A 19,754-nucleotide genomic window follows, 5' to 3' on the forward strand; every position below is an offset into this window, starting at 1 on the left:
GCACGCTCTGTCTGCTATGTGGCACTCTTGATCATGGGCCTGCTTTTCTTCTTCTGCTCCTCTGTTGTGGGCCACACCATGGTGCCCGCTCCCTGAGCTCAGCCCCAGTTCCTCCTACGTGAACCCCTTCTGTCCACCTCTTTATATTTGGATATGCTGTATACTCTGACCAAACCATTTCCATTCAGCATTCAAGGCAAGGTTGCCCTTCTACGAACCTTTCAAGGATGAATTCAGAGCCTGTTCTCTCTGTCCTACGAGTCCCTCTACAAGCCCACTTGGGGTCTGGTTTCTGGTCCAACTGAGACTCCCTCAGGCCATAATGTTTACAGCTTCCATGTCTAGAACAGAGCCTGACCCTTCAGAACCTTTCTGATGGTTAGAATGAATGAGTTGCTAGTTTCAGTCCCAAACTGGAATTGACCTATTCTGAGTGACACAGTGAACACCAGGGTCCCTGGGTTGACCAGAAGTCCTTGGATGGCACTCCATGGGCGATCCTAAGATGGAAGTCTGGGGGATAAGGAAAGCTGTTAACCTTGACCTCTCCTGCAGCTAGACTTGGTGCTTCAAATGGCCTTTTAATTCTAAAAGGCATTTCATAGAAGTAGCACTCATGAGAAGGCCAACCAGAGTTTCCATGCCAGAAAAACTAAATAAATATTGGAGACCACTCTTGGCAGTTGACTGTAGACCTAAGAGACAAGTTTCTCTGACTGTACAGCAGCCCCGGCTTTCACATGACCCATTTAATTTTGTTCCCACCAAGGTGATGGGTACTGGAAGGGCAAAGATAGAAAGGGAACCAATCCCATTTTTTTCTACCTTAAAAGTACAGTATCAGCCTCAAGTATGAACCCTAACTCACTGTATGCTGAAGAGCTATGCTAACTGTAGAATTCCACCCGGCTGTTCATGCTGCTGCTTTTCTGCACTGACAGTCTTGCTGTGTCTGTGACCTTTGGTCTGTGACCATAAGAGCAATGGCCAAGTACAGAGTTGTCCCTAGAAACCCAAGTGACATATGCTCTTGTGCCTGCTTTCGAATGATCAGCGTATTGGTGGTTCTGGGATTTTATTTCTTACCACCCCTGGTTAAAAAGCATCCCTGTAGCTCCCTTCCTTTGTGACTGGCCTTATGAACGACCCATGCATATTCTGACCACCCCTCCCTCTTCCTCTGTCTTTGAACTCCCAGCTTCCTTCCCAGAAACCCCCTTCATCATCCCCACCCTTGTTCTTTGACATTCAGGCCAATGAGCCCTTGAGAGCCTCAAGGTCGGAAAAAACTTATCTTCATTCTTCTTCATGCTTCCGGCTCCTAAAATATACAAAGAGTGAATAGGTATTTGTTAAACTGAGCCACAGAGCCTGGCACTTTGGGTCCTGCCTCTTCTGCTCGGGGGTCACCAGTTAACTTGGTCACGGCGCCCTGTGTCTTTTTTTTACTCTGAGCTCTCTGGCCTCCTCAGCACTCGGAGGGAGCCTGGCTGTGGCTGACTTTTACCGTTATTTTAACTCTGCTGTTAGTTAGGAAGGACTTTTTGAGGGTGGTCTAAAAGCCTAATCATTATGGAAAATAATAACACATTTCATGAGAACTATGTCTGCGCTCAGGAAGACAGTCTCAGGAAATCCTGAAACCAACCCTGAGAGACGGGTAATGTTATCCCCTCTTCACAGATGAGTAGACGGAAGCTTGGAGGTTAAGTTGTTTGTTTCAGGTAACCACGCTAATGGTGTGTTTCATTGATTGGAAGACCCACTTTTTTTTTTTTTTTCCTATTTTAAGATCTCTGCGGTGGAAGTGCATCTGCGGGTTGATGGGGGTCCCAGTCCATGTTAGCTTCCAGGCAGCAGTCACGGGCGGGGTGCTGCAGGCTTGGCCTGTGTGAATCTGGACACAGCAGCTCACCCTGTCATCACATCACTTCCTTTACGTGGCCCCTAGTTACTCCCCATCTATGGACTAATTGCAAATAGGTCAGTTTTGAAAATAGAGTCGATGTCTGAATCACGCGTGCTTGGCTATTTTCTCCATAAGTCACTTAATAAATTTCACCCTTCAGAACCAGCGTGGCCTTGGAGCAGAGCAGTGGGGGGCAAGTTTGACCTCAGTGAGGCAGATACTTACATTGCAACCTCCAATTACGTAGAAAGGAAGATACCCACCAAAACATGAGGCCCTGTTCCTGTTTTGCTGTTGAGATATGTGCAAAGCAAACCCATTACCTGTCACACATGAAGCGTTGCAACGGAAGGCAAGAAATGTTGTCAGATCTCTCTGAACAGAGCAATGTCAGAGAAGTAGGGTGCTGCTGTGCAGGATTCAGGGGGATTTCAGGACCCTGGTGCAGACATCATTGAACGGCAAGTGTTTTTGTCACTGGTTGTAAAATAATAATGCATCTTAATAATCCTTGAAGTCTTGGATTCAGGGAAATTCTTTAAGTGGCAGATCTAGTTTCAGACTCAGGCAGCCCAGCTCTGGAATCTTCGCCCATATCCACTCTCCTTCCAGCTTTTATCATCTTTACGGGAAAGCAGTTGCAGGGTGTTAATTGTTACAAATCAATTTTTAGAACATAATATGGTCGATAGGGAGATGATGATGGCTCTTTACCGCACACTCGGTGTCCCATTTAAAGCAGCATCTTCCCCAGCTCCCAGTGTTTCATAACTTGAATTCAAATCTGTTTTAAGTTAGCCACATCGTAATTGATCACACAGACAGTTGAGCCACCAGACAGCGAGCTGTCGTATTCTTCATTTCTTGCCTAACGGGGAATTCAGGAACTCCTTCCCATCTTCAAGATAATTACAACTCTTGGGATCAGTAGAGGTCCGTAGTAGCCCCCTCTCCCTCCTCTAGTTCAAAGCCAACTGAGAGATCAGCAGAGGTCTCAGACAAATGGGGGTGAAAACATGAGAACTGTGATAATACTCAGTCAGAGATCACAGTATCGGGGCGCCTGGGTGGCTCAGTGGGTTAAGCCTCTGCCTTCGGCTCAGGTCATGATCTCCGGGTCCTGGAATTGAGCTCTGCATCAGGCTCCCTACGCAGCGGGGAGCCTGCTTCCCCCTCTCTCTCTCTGCCTGCCTCTCTGCCTACTGATCTCTGTCTATCAAATAAATAAATAAAATCTTTAAAAAAATAAAAGAAAGAAATCGCAGTATCGACAGATGTCCATGGTGGGATTGCTAACAGTTAACAGCTAACAGTTCACCCCTGAATTTCTTGGCCTTCTCACCCTGAATTTCTCGTGCCACAGCCAGGCAGCCAAAGGGTCCGGGTGCCTACTACATGGCAGGGCAGGCACTAATAAAATGCATGTGCAGTTGGCCCTTGAACAACACAGCTTTGACTTGCGTGGGTCCATTTACATGTGGCTTTTTTTTTCAATAAAGACAATACAGTACTGTATGTATGTTTTCTGTTCTTGGTAACACTTTCTTTTCTCTAGCTTACTTTACTGTAAGAATACAGTATATAGCACGTAGAACATGGTGTTCAAGGGTGAACTGTATTTTGAAAAGAGGCCAGCGCGGCAGACGGAAAAAGACGAATGGTGTAGTTATGCACACCTGTTCCCGTCGTGCACACAGCCTCAGAGGGTTGGGGAGAGAACTCCCAGAAATGTCATTCTGCCGTCCTCCGTGCAAGCAGGGGCCACCGGTAGGAAGGGCCTCTTTGAACCTCCAGGAGCCCATGAGCACCGACACCGCCAGACGTGGATTTCAGGGTTTTAATGTTTTTCACGTATTCTTGCTGGGGTCCGAATCACCGGGTTGGGCTAAGCAGGGTTGGTGATGAGGTTGCATTTCATTGGAACGCAGCACTGTCCTCTCATTTCGAATCTCTTTTCACTCTTTTTAAATTAGTTGAATCATACTCATGGGTGTCTCCCTCATTCGTTGCCTTTTGCTTCACTTAAGATCCATGGGAATAATTCAAAGTCACTGCTCTAGTCCAAGGCCAGCATTTTGCTCAGAGGAAGAGCCCAGAGTTCCCACGTGTCTTCTCAGTACCAAAGACTTCCAACAGAAGATTAGTTCAGCCCTCTCAGTTATGGCCAATATCTGAATATTTTCTAAATATCTGAATGTTATCAGCATGTGGTCTGCGTTTCTCCTGTAGATTTTCACCCTGTTGCTCTGAGTCACCACGTTCTGGGTCTTAACTTTTCATTTTTAAACAATCCCCCCTCAAGCCCTGGTTTCTCTATGAAGTTATTTAGGTGTTGATTACAAAGTATAGAATTGCCTTTTCCCAGTACAGTTCTGAGGGGTGCATTTTATTTATTTTGTGTACATTTTTATTTTGCTTTTGTCTATTTGTCAGGGGCTTTTTGTTTTGGGTCTTTTTTTCTTTTTTGGTTAACAAGGTGCTGAATACTTAGTAGGTTTACAGTAAAGACCTATTAATGTGTTAATTACTTCAGGAGTAATTGACAGCAGAAGTCAGTCAATTTCCTTTGAGACAGAAAGGGAGAGTAGGCTTTCAGATTATAACTCAGCTGGCTCTGCGTTCCTCTGCAAAGGGGCTGGTGGTTATTTTGCATTCCTTTAAGTGTCTGCCAACCTAAACTGCTTATACTGAAGATGAACTGAGTCAGAATATTCCTTTACCTGTGGAAAATAAAAATATGTAGTCTTCTTGGAGTTATTCTTAATTTAGAACCCTGTATTAGCACTGCCTTTATGGGTGTGAGGGGCTGGAGTGGGAAGGTAATTGGGGAAAAATGTCCCCCATGTCTCATACTGAAGGGGGGTATATGAATTATGCCCCACTGATGGGCAGCCCTGTAGAAGGTGTCCATCCAGAGATAGAACCGGAAGATGCCCGGCTTGAGGGGAGCCGCCGGGAGCCGACCCAGGCAACAGATGTCAGTTAGGAGCCCTCTGAGTTATTCCTGGGCCTTTCTCCGCTCCATCAGAATTCCCCTTCCACAGAGGCTGGTCTCCACGCTCCTGCCTCTCCTCACCTTAATGTGTCACCGCACAAGACCTGCCTTCCTGCCGACCCCTTTCTTACGCCTCCATTGGGTGGCTTTGGACATACTCATTTCTCTCTTCAGCCCCTGTTACATTCATTTGTCTGCACTGTAAGCTGCTCCCTTAGATGCACCATTTTATGTGCCGTTGCAGAGAGGCCCAGGTTTGAGCTCAGGCTTTGCCGAGAACTAGCCAAGAGATCTCCCAGGAGTCTGCATTGTCTCCCTGGGCCTCGCTTTTCCTGGCTTTCCCACCTGGGAAATACATCCCCCTTTGAGATGTGAACTCCAGGAGAGCAGAGGCAGTGATAAACCTGGTGGGGTAGGAGTGCATTTCCTACTTGCAGTGATTTCTTTTTAAATCATTTTTTAAAAGATTTTATTTATTTATTTGAGAGAGAGATACAGAGAAAGAGCAGGAGCAGAGGGGAGAGGCTGAGCGAGTAGCCTGAGATCATGACCTGAGTGAAAGGCAGACACTTAGCCAGCTGAGCCACCCAGGCGCCCCCGCCATTTGCAGCGACGTACTTGCCGTTTCTCAGCCTGACTCCTGTGTGCTGCGAGCTCTCCCTTCAGCAACTTCCACTTTTTTTTCAGGGCTGGGAGAGGGCTCTGCCCTCCTTCATCCAGACAGCAGATCCCATCCCAGGTCCTTAGAGAAAAGTGCCTGGAGGGCTTTCAAGGAATCACAGTGCCATCACATGCTCAAACATCTCCACAATGGCGCCAGGATCACCGTGCAGATGCCGCCAGCGATCGAGGGCCACTGGGTGTCCACTGGGTAAGAGGGTCGGGGCTGGACCAAGGTGGGGAAGGTGGAGGGTGGGGGTGGACCAGAGAGCACACGTCTGTGGAAGGCCTTTCTCAGGGCTTCTCAGATGCCCAGAGACTGTATCCTATCTGCAATGGTGCACGTGTTATCTAAGTTCTAACTAAAAACCAAGCAACACTTTGAGACTCCAGTGGATAAAGCACGGAGCTCAGGACTTTAGAAATGTTAGCCAAAGCAGAGATGATGCTTACCACTGTTAACCACAGGCTGCGAGTGAATGGGTCCTTGTTTACCGAACTCTTCTGTATGAAAAGAAACCATTAGCAAGTGAAATTAGGAGTCTGTGTTTCACCAATCCTGAAACATGACTTGCAAGCCTCTGAGGGTCTAAATATTCGAGCCATATTCTGGTAATTTAATATATGGCTTCAGGGTTCTAAGAGTAGGTGGAGAGGTACTCAGGCTACCTCTACCAGCCAGGGCGTAGCTCTTGGACTCTCCCAGGCTACAGAGCTGAGATTTATCCCAGTTTGAGCTCTGGCTTATCTTCCATTAGAGCTTTTAAAAATAGCCTAGAGGCAGACCTGCAGTTTTTCCCCTACCCATTAAATTGTTGAGAATTAACAAGGCTCACTCTGGGATCTGATCACTTCTCCCTTGCAGCCTCCCGGTACCCTGGGGAGGGATCAAATATACACAGAGAAGAGAAAAAAAAGGAATTTTTATAAGATGATGAAGACCCAGAGGTGGTTTTTTTTCCCCCCCTAAAGAGGGGGTTTCTTAAAATAACCGCATGATACATATTTGCACAATCTTAATGTGATGTACTTTTAAAGAATTTATCATCTTATTCAAACAGCTATTTATTGAGTGTACAAATATTTACGGTGTGCCCAGCACCATTCTAGATTTTGTGTATCTAGCAGTGAACAAAACAAGACACGATCCCTGTCTTCAGGAATTTTACAAATAAACATACAAAGAAGTACTATGAAGAGGGAAAAAAACAACAGGTGCTAAAGGAGGATACCAGGGGCCTTATTTTAGGACCGGGGTGGGGTCAGGAAAGGCTACCAGAGGAAAGGACACTTGAGCTGGGATGTCCTTAGCTGTGCAAAGACCCAGGGAAGAGCTTTCCATCTGGAAGAACTAGCAAAGACTGGGTTGGAGAAGCAACTGACCAGGAGTCCTTGTAGCAGGGGAGTGGTAAACCCCAGTGGAGGGACTGGGGTGGGGGCGGTGAGGCAGGGCAGCTCCAGATGAGGCTGCCAGGGAGGGCGGGGACAACTCCAGAGCAGATCTGGCCAGATTGGGGTTAGAACTGGACGGTCATTGAGGAGTTCGCAGCAAGGACCATGCTTAAGACACGATCCAGCTTTCACATGAGGCACTCTGGCTACAGTGTGGCAAATGGGTAGTAGAAAAAGTGAGAGGAGGATGACCAATTAAAAGATGGTTGTAACAGGTGCATCTAGAGATGATAACGCGTAGGTGAGGGGGTGCCAGGCCGGTGCAGTGCCTGAGGACTTGAGATACGTTGAGCCCTGAGGCCAGGCAGCGTGACACCTTCAGGGCCCTTATGAACAGACCGCAATTATGGCTCACGCTGGACAGGGCCCCCTTCACAGTGGGGAGGACCTTTGCAGCCCCTCTCATGCCTTCTCTGCAGAACGCTGGGCTCAGAGTTCCACCGAGTGCCTTCTGAGCATGCGCCCACCCCAGACTTCCACCGACAGCCTTTCCCAGAAGCAGGTGTCCGCTTGGAGTGATATTTACCTTTCAGCAGTGTGTTAACTGAAAAATGGAAGTGTTTAGCGGTTTTGAGAATAACAGGTCTTTGGGATTTCAAGCTCAAACCATGCTGAGTCTGCTCAAACCATAATTTCTATAAATAATGCATAGTAAATATATATATGTAATATATAATATATGTATATATTACTGAGTTCTGATATTATATCATTATATCTTATATATATATAATATATATATGTAAATATATATATATATGTATCACAGACTCGAGCAGAGTTATAAGGCCAAACCTGATGGATGTAAGTCATGATGTGACTGAGATTCTGATCTACTGGAGAGTTCCAGAGGTTGGATTCTGTGGTGGGTATGTTGAAGAAGCCCTCCAGCGTTTCCCTGGTATGGGCTGGGCTGCAGTGATAGGAACGGGCCTCAGGGCAGTGATCAGGTCCTGCTGGCCATATGTGTGCTGTAGACCTAGTCCAAGTATTTCTGGCCAGCGAACCTAGCATTGATCTAAGGCCACAGCAGAAAACCACTTTGTCATTGCCATTTTGTCAATCAGCACAAACAAAAGGAACCCTTACTTCTGTTCTGTTAGCTTTGCTTTCACTAATGGACCCTTTTCCCCAGTAGGGGGAAAATTCATTTTCACGAGATGAAAGGGTGAATTTCCACTTGCCCCTAAGAGACTTCTCCCCAGACTAGATTCCATGGCAGAACGACAGACATCCAGCACCCACACGCTCTAGACAAGGACCATAAAACAGAAGTGTTCAGGGGATCACCTCTTTTTGAGCTAGCATAAGGAGCCTTCCTTCATAGGCCAGCACCACTCTCTTCCCTCTTTCTACCGGAAGGACCCTTCTCTGAAGTCAGGCCCCCAGGGGGCAGTGAGAATAGCAGGTTTGGGCTCTGGTGGCTTGTTCCTACAACGAATAAAGACTGTGGTGTCGAGAGATTAGGAACACTGCTTGGAGCCAGACTGCCTGGATTCCTGGTCTGGCTTTTTTCCTGGTTACATGGCCTGGGGGCACTTTCCCTAATCTCTCAGGCCTTGGTTTCTGCACTGTGCAATGGAAACGATACCTCCTTTAGCTCTAGGTCGTTGTGAGGAGTCAATACATGGGTGTCTGTGAAGGCACAGAACAGTGCCTGTGACCCTAGTTTCTTGACACCATAGCGAATCTGCCCCTCAGTACCTTTGGGCTTGAAAACGTCTTCCCTCCCTTTTCCTCCTGCAGCTGTGAAGTGAGGTCGGGCCCAGAGTTCATCACGAGGTCCTACAGATTCTACCACAATAACACCTTCAAGGCCTACCAGTTCTACTATGGCGGCAACCGATGCACCAGCCCCACCTACACCCTGGTCATCCGGGGCAAGGTCCGCCTGCGCCAGGCCTCCTGGATCATCCGCGGGGGCACCGAGGCCGACTACCAGCTGCACAACGTGCAGGTCGTCTGCCACACGGAGGCTGTCGCCGAGAGGCTCAGCCAACTAGTGAACCGCACATGCCCGGGTTTCGTGCCCGCCGGGAGCCCCTGGATACGGGATGTGCCCTACGACCTGTGGCGGGAAGAGAACGGCTGCGAGTGCACCAAGGCCGTGAACTTCGCCATGCACGAGCTGCAGCTGATCCGGGTGGAGAAGCAGTACCTGCAGCACAACCTGGACCGCCTGGTGGAGGAGCTCTTCCTCGGGGACATCCACACGGACGCCTCGCAGAGGACGTTCTACCGTCCGTCCAGTTACCAGCCCCCCCTGCAGAACGCCAAGGTACCCCACAGCCGACCACACTCGGGACCCACGGGCAGGTCTTTATGAAGTAAGACGAGCGAGCCACGGGGAGGCATGGCGGTGGGGTCCATAGGGACCTCTGCGAGGTGACCTGCATCACGGGGGAGATTGTGGAGGGCTGCCCAGGGAGGGGCCCGCAGCAGAGTCAGGACACCCAGCTGGGCCACCCTCTTGCTCTGCCATGGGGGTGCTGTGCTTTTCTGCATGATGTGGGTAATGGCAGCGGGCTCGTTGGTGTGCTAGGTGCCCTGGTGTTGTGATTCTAGCATATTCTGAAGGCTCTCCTCAGCTCTAACACTCCACAAACATCTTTGGTTCTGAAAGGAAAGCACAAAGACAATATGGAGATGTTAGAACCACACTTGGGAGAGATGCCACGGCTGGAGTGATCCCCGCCCTGGGGGAGAGGGCGAGGCAGTTGAGGGGAATAGGGACAGTGCTCTTGTAGGCTGCAGAGCTGATGGTCTCCCACCCCCACTACTGCTTCTGGTCTTCCCAGCGACCCCCTGAGGCAGATATGGCTGCCCCCTTAGGCAGAAGGGAGGGGTAGTGGAGATTCAGGGGTTTGTCTCTTTTGCCCAGTGTCACCCAGGCAGTGAGGTTCTGCACTGGAACTTGAACCCAGACCTCCTTCTCTAGACCCCACATTCTTTCCATTCAGCTAAGTGAAATGTAAAGTCACTGTGATCCCCTGGGGGGAGGACCGAGTGGGGCAGGAAACAATTAAAACCTTATAATGTTCTTTTCATGAATGATAGTCCAGTAATTATATTTGGAATTCACAAAACATTTCCTTTCCCTGGGCTCAGGATCCGTGTCAGCCTGTAACACCATCTTCCACCGCAGAAGTCGGGGAAGCTCCAGGCAGGGAGGGGGTCAAGGGAGATTTCTCCTGTGGCCGCCCCCGCCCCTGCCACCATCGGATTGGCTTCTGTGGAATCCTCTCTCCAACAAGGACTCTCTAAATGAGGGGCCCCGTTTGACTTTTGTTTGACGGTTTATTCATTTTTTTAATCTTTTTTTTTTTTCTTAGTCCTTTGAGCTTATTTATGACTGGTAGAGATATCCCAGAGTACTTCTCCTGCCGGAGACCACTCGGTGTTATCTTCTGTTTATCTGTGTTATTGTGAGCTCCTGTAATGAAAGTCGCCTTTATTCTAATTGTGGGAAATCTGCTGAGGAAGCCCACTCGGCCAAGACTCCTTCCTCTAGATGCGCCTCACCAGGGACGGTCCCCGTGTGTGGGGTGAAGCCAGACCGGAGGCCCTGGGCCCCAGACCCAGCCCTCCCTGGGCTCACGGCATGACTCTGGGCGCCAAACGGGAGTCAGGGCTCCTGTATCCTGCCTCGAGATTCCAGATGCGCTGAGGAGGAAGAGGGGAACAGGGCAGTGAGGGAGAGCATGGCCTTTCTTGTCGGTCTCCATCCCAGTATCGCCCTGGGATGCCCCAGGCCTCCTCAGGAGGGGTAGGGAGCCGAGGAGCTGAAGCTGCACCCATTCCACGGGTCACACAAAGGCATCAAGAGGACAGTGGCCATAGGTGGCCCCTAGACAAGGGCATGGTCTGTTGGGGGAGGGGCTGACAGGACTCCTGGTCTCCCCATCCATCCTGAGATGCTTCCAGATGGAACCATGGTCCAGAGTCGGTGCTGAACACTGCAGCTGTACAGCAGTTCTCTTGACTGAAATCTCTGGTGCGAGAGAGCAGCAGGGTAAAGGAGCTCTTCGTCTGAACATTTGGCTTCCTCTGAGTCCGGTCTAGCCAACTTTTAAATTATCTCTGGTAATGGGAGGTAAGAATGTCATGAATAAAAATGGCCCACAGATAATCCAGAAACTTTCTGTCAGCCAGGAGCTCCAGCCCGGTCCTTTCTGCGCCTGCTCGCCCTCCAGCAGAGACACTAACAGGCAGCGAAGGGCCAAGAGGCAGGAGCAGTGAGGCAGGGAACTGAGTAAGGAGGAGGCAGTCTGAGGGAGGAGGCAGGTGCCATCCCGGAGCTGTCTGGGCTGGCATCTGGCTGCTCTCCCGTCCACACCTGACCTTGGATTAGTCCTTTGCACACACTCAGGTTCACATTCCTTTTCCTCAACTGCAGACACCCATGTAGGCTCTTTTTAGGACTGAAAAGAAAAAAGGACGAACCGTAATACCTTTCTTTTCTTACGTCCGTTCCCTCACTCTGATCTTCCGGTGGCTGCCCGGTCAGCAGGCTCGATACGTAAAATCAGTATTCCTAAGACTTGCAGCTCTGGAAGATTCTCTCCCACTCCCTCCCCAGGCCCGTAGGAGGCATTTCTCCTGCTGTCAGTCGACTCCCTGAACAGAGCCTGTCTGTTGGGAGAGCAAAGGCACACACTTGTGGTTCCTGGAGGAAAAATGTCTTGACCATGAGTTATTACCATTGGCATAAGGACTAAGGATGATAGTTGTAAGGCTGACCTTAGAATTTTTATAAACACAAAAGTGGGAGACATGCTTTTTTTTTTTTAATTTTAAAAAAAAAAAACACTGTCTGGATAAATTGGCAAGAATGCCGACTTTGGAGATGGTAGCCAATCCTGGAGTTCACTTCTCCTGTGGCCATCAGCTGTGAGGTGTTGGTGGTGTCATCTGACCTTTGGGAGCCTTGATTTTTTTTTTCCATAAAGTGGTAAGAATAGAAGAATCGACTGGATTAGCGTGCAGAATGCTATCTGCCACCTAGAAAAGACCCTTCACCGAAGTTCCTGTCTTGCCCACTCCTGGAGTAGGTAGCTCTTCTGGGCAGGTGTCTCCTGGAGGGATGACAATGACAATGACATTGACCAGCATCTCCTCCCATTTTCTCCTCCCCTCCCTACTAAGGCAACTGTGAAGACATTGACCCAGATACTTAAGAGGGAGACCCTCTAAACCCTAGGCCCGAGGCCCTGATTTAAGAAATTTTAAGGATAGAAAGAACCTTGGGCATACTGTTAAATACAAAACAAAAGAAGAAGAAGATCATCTAGAATAGCATGAATAGTATGATACCATCGTGTGAAACTAATCATGGAAGAATAAGGTAAACTTACAAAGGAGGCAGTATTTTTGGAAGGGCACGTGAGAAACATGACAGTTGCCTCTGAGGAAGGGAACAGTTGGGGGACAGTTGGACTGCAACTCATCACTGTATGCCTTTTTTGTAGCTTTTGCACTTTGTGCCGTGATCTTGCATTGTCCAAACAGAGTCACCGTGCAAGAGGGAAATAGATTTTTGGAAGCTAGGGCTCTGAAGCTCAGAGGAGAGCTGTGGCTACTGTCAGAGCTTGTGGCAGGGCTGGGAGGAGGACCCAGGCGGCCGTCCAGGGCCAGTGTGTGCTGCCGTCTGCTTCCGTAGCCAGCCTGCATGGCCACGGGCGTCCTTCGAAGGCCAGTGAGGTCTGCATGGCTCTGGGAGCTGAAAGGGCCCCTTCTTCTCTTGTTGTCCCTGGCATTGAACATCTTGGCCCGCAGCATGCCGCAGAGTCCTCAGGAAGTTTTTAGATCCCTCCACAGGACAGCTCTGAGAAGGAAGAAGCGGACTTCACCATGGGTGCCTTTCCGGACTCAGCGCAGGCAGAGCCCCAGGTGCTCCCCACCCACTGGCCAGTGGCAGGTCGCCTCACCCCCTGGGGACTGGGAACGGGAAGGAGGAGGGCTGGGAATGCATCCGGAGAGACCACACTTCCCCCTGCCACCCGCCTCTTTGAACTTTTTGCCTCCTCTAATTGCTGGTCCATAGAGACCTGGCTGAAAATTAGTTTAAATGCTAAATTGAGTTTGAAACCACTCTTCTCAGCCCCTCTGGAAACGGGACACCATGTAAAAATAGAAACTTTAAATCAACTTGTTTTTCTAAGCTTTATACAGCTTTGCTGTGAGGTTCAGAGTCCTTTGGCAAATGCATCGTGTTTGAAGAGAATCAGGTGTGCTGGGAGGATTCTTCCAGGATGAAATTGGCCGCTCTTCACTAGGAAAAATCAAGACCACATAAAATAACCCTCCAAGAAGATGCTTTCCCTCAACCGAGTTTCCCATCAGGGCAGTCGTCGCCCTCTGCTTTTCGTGCAGTTGAAGGGTGAGAGAGCCGAATTCTTTCAGTGGTAGAATCAAATAGTAATTAAAAGCAAATGATCACCGGGGTTGTTGAAAATGCCAAGAGCCTCAGGATCAGACTTGTAAGCAAATGGAATTGGTCCTTCTCCAAAACCCTGCACTGATTTAGCCACAGCATCATAAATCAGAGGGGTTGTCTGAAACCAGACAACCTTCCCCAAGCCATGCATCTCTAATATTCTGCCCCAGCGCGTCCACAGCCCCTCTAGAGAAGACAGGCACCGAAGTATTTTCAGGAGTCGCTGAGCACTAAAAATGAAGTAGGGGATACTCCTGTGCTTTCACTCTTGAATTCTGTAGAAACCTCTAGACTGCGAACGAGCATTCATTTTTGAGGGAGCTGGCCTTTCCGAGCTTTTTCAGAGTCTGTGAGAAATACAGATGGACTGTGAGACTTTCTGTATCAGGGACATCTGAGGCACCATGGATCAGGTGGCCACGGGCAGTGCACTTTTCTGCCCAGCCCCAGGAGCTGGCTCTGCCACAGGATGGGGTGGGGGAGGGGCTCCTCAGGTGAGTGCTTGGTGGGCTCCTGGGGCGGGGGACTGGGTGAGTGGGCATCACAGGACTAACGGCAGGAGGAGCCAGGGAAGGTAGTTGTGGAAGAATTTGCCTGCCTTCTCTTTCTGCCTCTGGAGGGAGAGGAAAGGGGATCGTGGAGATGACAGGGAACAGAAGAGGTGGTAGAGGACTGGTGAATTCAAGGAGTCGTGACCTAATCAAAAGCCCGTCTCACGTCAAGGAGGAATCCTAAAGAAAAGTGTGGCCCTGCTCCCCAGGGCTGGTTGTTTACTACAGAGCAGCCAATGTTGCACGTGGTTGGAGAAGTCAGAGCTGACGATGGGGGTTGCGTGATGGGGTCTTGACTCAGAAAGGCTTGCCTGTGTGGACCTTTGATTTGGGCCAAAGTATGAAGAATCGTGCCTTCGATCTCTGTTCCCCACAGCTGCTGGCGTCTACTTTCCTCGAAGAAACAGTTCGTTATATTTCTTGACTCCAGAGCATTTCAGCAGATAAACAGACATGCGAGGTTGCTTTATTTAAGGAGTTGGCCGACCAGGAAATACTTGTTGTCAGGGACAGGATAAGTGGTAAACAGTTATCCCTTAAAAGGCAAGAGAGCCCAGAGGACAGAGTGAGAGCCCCGGGCGTGCCGGAAGTCAGCCGTTCAGTCTAAAGTAGGCTTGTAGTGTGCAGGGGGGCCGGCTCGGCACTGGGGAGAGCATGTGGAGGAGGGGAAGAGGGCCTGGGGGGGGGGGTCTGGATTTACAGTAGATTTAATGTCATTATTACAATGAATCTACTTTAACTATTGAAATGAATTTAAATTGACAGGAGTGGAAGACACAATCAAGTAAAAACATCAGTCAGAAATTTTCTTCCGAAACCGTTCTTGAAGAACTTTGTTTTAAAGAATTGGCTTCTCATGGCCCTTTCTGGCTGTTGAGTCTGTACATGATGTGTGTATATAGGCAAGGTGGAAGCAAACTTATCTGTGGATGATTTCCTAATGTTCCGCAAACTGGAAAGGCCTTTGTGAGCTAACTTCTTAGCTTCTAAACTTCTTAGAAAACCTCTTTTTAGAAAATGAAGGGTTGCTTCCAGCGAGCCCCCTCCCCTGCCCCCAAGTGCCCCTTAACTCCAGGACAGTGTTGGGTTAACTTTTGTCTCACTGAGCGGTCAGGAGACAAATGTGAAGCCTGAGACATTGGCAGCTCACACTTCTTATGTCCTTCCGTTCTCCTTTCCTCGCCCATCCCTTCGTGGCTACTAACAGCCCCCTCCAGCTCCTAAAGCCGCTGTCGGAGAGACGCAACAGGCGTGACCATGGCTGTTCACACCCTGAAAGTGGAATCATCGTGACCTATCGAGGTGGTCAAAATGAGCCCAGGTTCATGAATTCCTGCGACCCCAGATCTGAAATGCACCCCAAGAGGCCCCTTCCACAAGGCCGTCAGCTTTCATCATTTGCGATGACTGCTGCCTACTCTGTTCATACTGTTAAAGAGTCAGTGACAACATTCTAGCAATCAGTCTGCCACGCTCCCCCAAACGTCATGGGAGAGTACTCTGGTCTTGGCCTCCAAGAGCTTGGTGAAATTATTCTCCAGTGAAATAGAGAGGCTCCAGGAAGGCTATATGTGTAGAAATATCTACAGTAGAAATGCAATCAAATGCATGGAGAATTGCTATTGTAAAAAAAAAAAAAAAAAAAATTTAGCTTCAGTCATTGGCAGGTCGCTTCCTGAGAAACATGAATGTGTTTTTGATCCCGTGGAAGGAAACTCTGTGAAAGGAAGTTTCCATCATCTGTTCCCATTTCTCCTTCTCCTTGGGCAAAACTTTTAGCCCAAGAAATGTTTTATTCATCCTGCTTCTCTAGTTAATCGGTTCACGGCAAGATGATATCAAGTAATTTCTTCCGTTCAGGGAAGAGGCTGGAAACAAGTGGATACGGTCAGCAAATGTTGTTGGTGAACCATCTCTCCAGAAATAAATGTTGGCAGGGAACAGGAGAGAGCCTGGAGAATCCCTATCAGTCATCGGCCAGAGAAGACCTTTTCTAGGGACCAGAGTCCTTGATAGACATCTGTTCTCAGCCTGAGGGGCAGCCTGGGGTCAGGGGATAGCACTCAGCAAGCCCCAAGACCAGAGTATGTTCCAGACTCTACTTTTGGCTTGTAAACTTATCTGGGCCATGTTATTCTATCTCTCTGTGCCTTGGTGGCCTCATCTGTAAAGTGTACCCGTGGTCTCTTCGAGAGGTTATAAAGCTAAGGGGATGGTGTACTTGAACTTGCTCAGACTCATTGTGCTGGACGTGCAAGCTGTGGGTAGCTGACCTGTTGCCAGGGCGCTGGACAGGAATTGGAATGCAGAGTGGGCAAAACCCCACTCTTTGCTTAGAACATTACACACTTATGAAGTTGAAGGTTGATTGTCATTTTTTGAATAAGTTTGATTATCTCCTTTTAGGAAATTAATTCCATGGGGACTTTTTTTTCTCCCCTCCTCCTTCAAAATTAAAGCTTTTTATAGTTGGTGTGAAGAGTAGCAACAAAGAAACACATTCTGGTCCTGCTGCTTTAACCTTCGGATCTTCTGTGTCCAGAAAGCCTAACTTTAAAGTAGCCCATCCTAAGATCCCAGAGGACGGAGGGAGGTAGAAGCCCAGTGGGAGAGCCTACTAAAGTATAGCTTCTCAGAGGAGAATCAGTATCAGAGCATGGACCTTAAAAGAGAGGAATTTCATAAAGCAAATGATATTTCAAAGTACACATCACTCTTCATGTCAGGAAACTCTTCCCATTTATTCTTTTTGAAAAGCTACTTTTTATTTATTTAAGATTTTATTTGAGAGGGGCGCCTGGGTGGCTCAGTGGGTTAAGCCTCTGCCTTCGGCTCAGGTCATGATCCCAGGGTCCTGGGATCGAGCCCTGCATTGGCCTCTGCTCAGCAGGGAGCCTGCTTCCCCCCTTCTCTCCCTGTCTGCCTCTCTGCCTACTTGTGATCTGTCTGTCAAATAAATAAATAAAACCTTTAAAAAAAAAAAAAAAGATTTTATTTGAGAGAGAGAACACAAGCAGGGGGAGCGGCAGGCAGAGGGAGAAGCAGACTCCCTGTTGAGCGGGGATCCCAATGCAGGGCTCGATCCCAGAACTCCGAGCTCATGACCCGAGCCAAAGACAGAAGCTTAACCAACTGAGCCACCCAGATGCCCCAGAAAGCTTCTGTTTTAAGAAAAGCATCTGGAAGAAGAGAAAATTTAGAGCCAGAATATAGGCCTTAATTTCTGCTTCTAGGTAATTTTTCCTATAGGTCTTTCAAGTTTTATTCAAGCCAAGGATGGTAGAAATGAAGAGCACAAATTAGATTTTTTTTAAAAAAACCTATCCATACAACAGAGAGGTTTCCCCCTTATCTAACCATGGCTAAAACTGTCTGCTTGGTGACAGTATGCACAGAGAGGCCAAAAATCCCACCCATGTTTATGACATCTTGGTTTCTTAATGGCTGCTCAAGAGTTGTTACGACAGGTTACTAGTCAGTTTAACAGTAACAAGAAAAACAACCCTATTACAAAACGGGCAAAGGACTTGAATGAACATGTCTCTAAAGAAGATCTACAGGTTAAGCACATGAAAAGATACTCAAGATCACTAATCATTAGGGAAATGTAAATAAAAACTACAGTGTGACACCACACCATACCCATTTGATTGGCTATTATCTGAAAGAGAAAAAAAATAGTTGTGTGCAAGGATGTGGAGAAATGGGAACGCTTGTGCGCTGGGGGTGGGAATGTAAAATGGTGCAGCTGCTGTGGAAAAACAATATGGTGGTGGTTCTTCCAGAAGTTACACGTGGGATTATGGTATGATCCAGAAACTTCACTTCTGAATGTATGCCCAACAGAACTGAAAGTGGGGTCTTTAAATAGATTGTATACCTGTGCTTATTGCATCGTTATTCACAGTAGTCAAAAAATGGAATGTTTTCATCAGTGGATGATCGGATAAACAAAACGTGGTACATACATACGTCGAACTCTTATTCAGCCTTAAAACAAAAGGAAATTCTAACATGTGCTACAACATGGGCACACCTTGAGGACATTATGCTAAATGAACTAAGCCAGTCACAAAAAGGACAGATTCTGTGTGCTTTCACATTTGTGAGGTACCTAGGGTAGACAGATCCATAGAGACAGAAAGTAGAATGGTGGTTGCCAAGGACTGGGATTGAAAGAATGGGGAGTCTATTGGGTACAGAGTTTGAATTTGGGAAGATGAGAAAGTTCTAGAAAGTTCTAGAAATGGACCGTGGTAATGGTTGCATAATGTGTGATTGTGCTTAGCGCCACTTAACTATGCCCTTAAAATGGTTAAAATGTTAAGTTTTACGTCATGTATATTTTACCATAATAAAAAAAGTAGGAATTTGGCAAGACCAGTAGCTAAGGGCCAGATTCCTCCCACTCCATGCCACTCCATCCCTAAATTCTCACAGACCCAGCTGATGGATGGCAAGCTTCCCCTGCCTGTGGCTTTTCTCTGCTGACGAACAGAAATGCTTCAGCCGGGTCCCTATCTCCAAGGTCAGACCTCTGTGCCATTGTTTTTAAGAGTGCCACGTGAATGCCACATGCTACCGTGGCACCTTTCCGAGAGAGCCTGGGCCCGAGGGCTGTGCCCACCTCCTGTCACCGAGCCTGTTCTGGTTCTGACGGAAGAGCGCTTGATCCCTGGTGTTATGCTGGGGGCAGAAGCTCTTGTGAGAAGACCCCTGTTCCCCCACCACTCTGCCCTATCCAAGAAGCTTTCTGGGAGGTTCCCAAACTGTTACTAGTATTTGAGGAGCCAAATTCTGTCAGGAAATGAGACTCTGGTCTCAGAATGGCCAGAAATGAAGTGGTCACAAGTGATGTTCTTAAATCCCCAAACTACTGGGGTGCCTGAGTGTCTCAGTCATTAAGCGTCTGCCTTCTCTCAGGTCATAATCCCAGGGTCCTGGGATCGAGCCCCGCATCGGGCTCCCTGCTCAGCAGGAAGCCTGCTTCTCCCTCTTCCACTTCCCCTGCTTGTGTTCCCTTTCTTGCTGTCTCTGTCTCTGTCAAATAAATAAAATGTTTGAAAGAAGTAATCAATCTGGCAATCCCCAAACGACAGATAGCAAGCCCATTTGTGGGGAATGACACGAAAGAGCATTGTTAGTGAAGATTGAGATCTCCCCAGAGATCTGTGGAGGCATGACGGCCAAGAGCCCTCTCCCACTGTCCCGCTCTCCCGCGCTCTGAGATCTCCAAGCACCTAACCAGACAATTGCAGCGTCACCCTGAGTCACTGCTGGACAAGAAAAGGCCTTTGAAATCTGGATTTTTGACTCTAGGAAGCATGGGCATGCCCTCCTGGGCATTCCTGTCAGTGCCTGTTGTTAAGCCTGAGACCACACCAGTGAGCTGCCTCATACCATGGATCCCATGGCTGGGGGAGCCCAAGACCAGTGTCCACGAGCTGTTTCCCCCAGTTCCCGACAGTTGGCTGCAGTGATGACCCTCCCACCACTGCACAGATCAGATTTGCCTCGTGCTTCTGTTAGCCCTGTCAGCTTTAGCACAGCTGGTGTGGGAGGGAGGGTACCAGAGACGTGGCCCCCCACGTCCAGGGGCAGGCAGCAGACAGCCCACAGGTGTCCCGTGGCTCCAATCAAACAGGCCATGGAAGGTCAGGCCCAGAACCCAGCTGTCCTGCCCTCTGGATTGTGGCACTCGGAGGGGAGCCCCGAGCCCACTGGGCAAACAGCGTTTACGTGGCTGGCAGT

The 19,754-nt window shown here is 48.6% G+C and overlaps 1 protein-coding gene across 1 annotated transcript in view; it reads left to right on the forward strand.

Annotated features, from left to right (window-relative positions):
- APCDD1 (APC down-regulated 1) overlaps positions 1 to 19,754 on the forward strand; it is a 33,057-nt gene that overhangs the window by 7,810 nt on the left and 5,493 nt on the right. The window contains exons 2-3 of the mRNA XM_080821108.1: positions 5,592 to 5,775; positions 8,763 to 9,294. Of these exons, the coding sequence (XP_080677234.1) occupies positions 5,592 to 5,775; positions 8,763 to 9,294 (716 nt within the window). The remainder of the gene's footprint in view (positions 1 to 5,591; positions 5,776 to 8,762; positions 9,295 to 19,754) is intronic.

Source organism: Martes martes (assembly GCF_963455335.1).
Source record: "Martes martes genome assembly, chromosome: 13".
Classification (NCBI taxonomy): Eukaryota; Metazoa; Chordata; class Mammalia; order Carnivora; family Mustelidae; genus Martes; species Martes martes.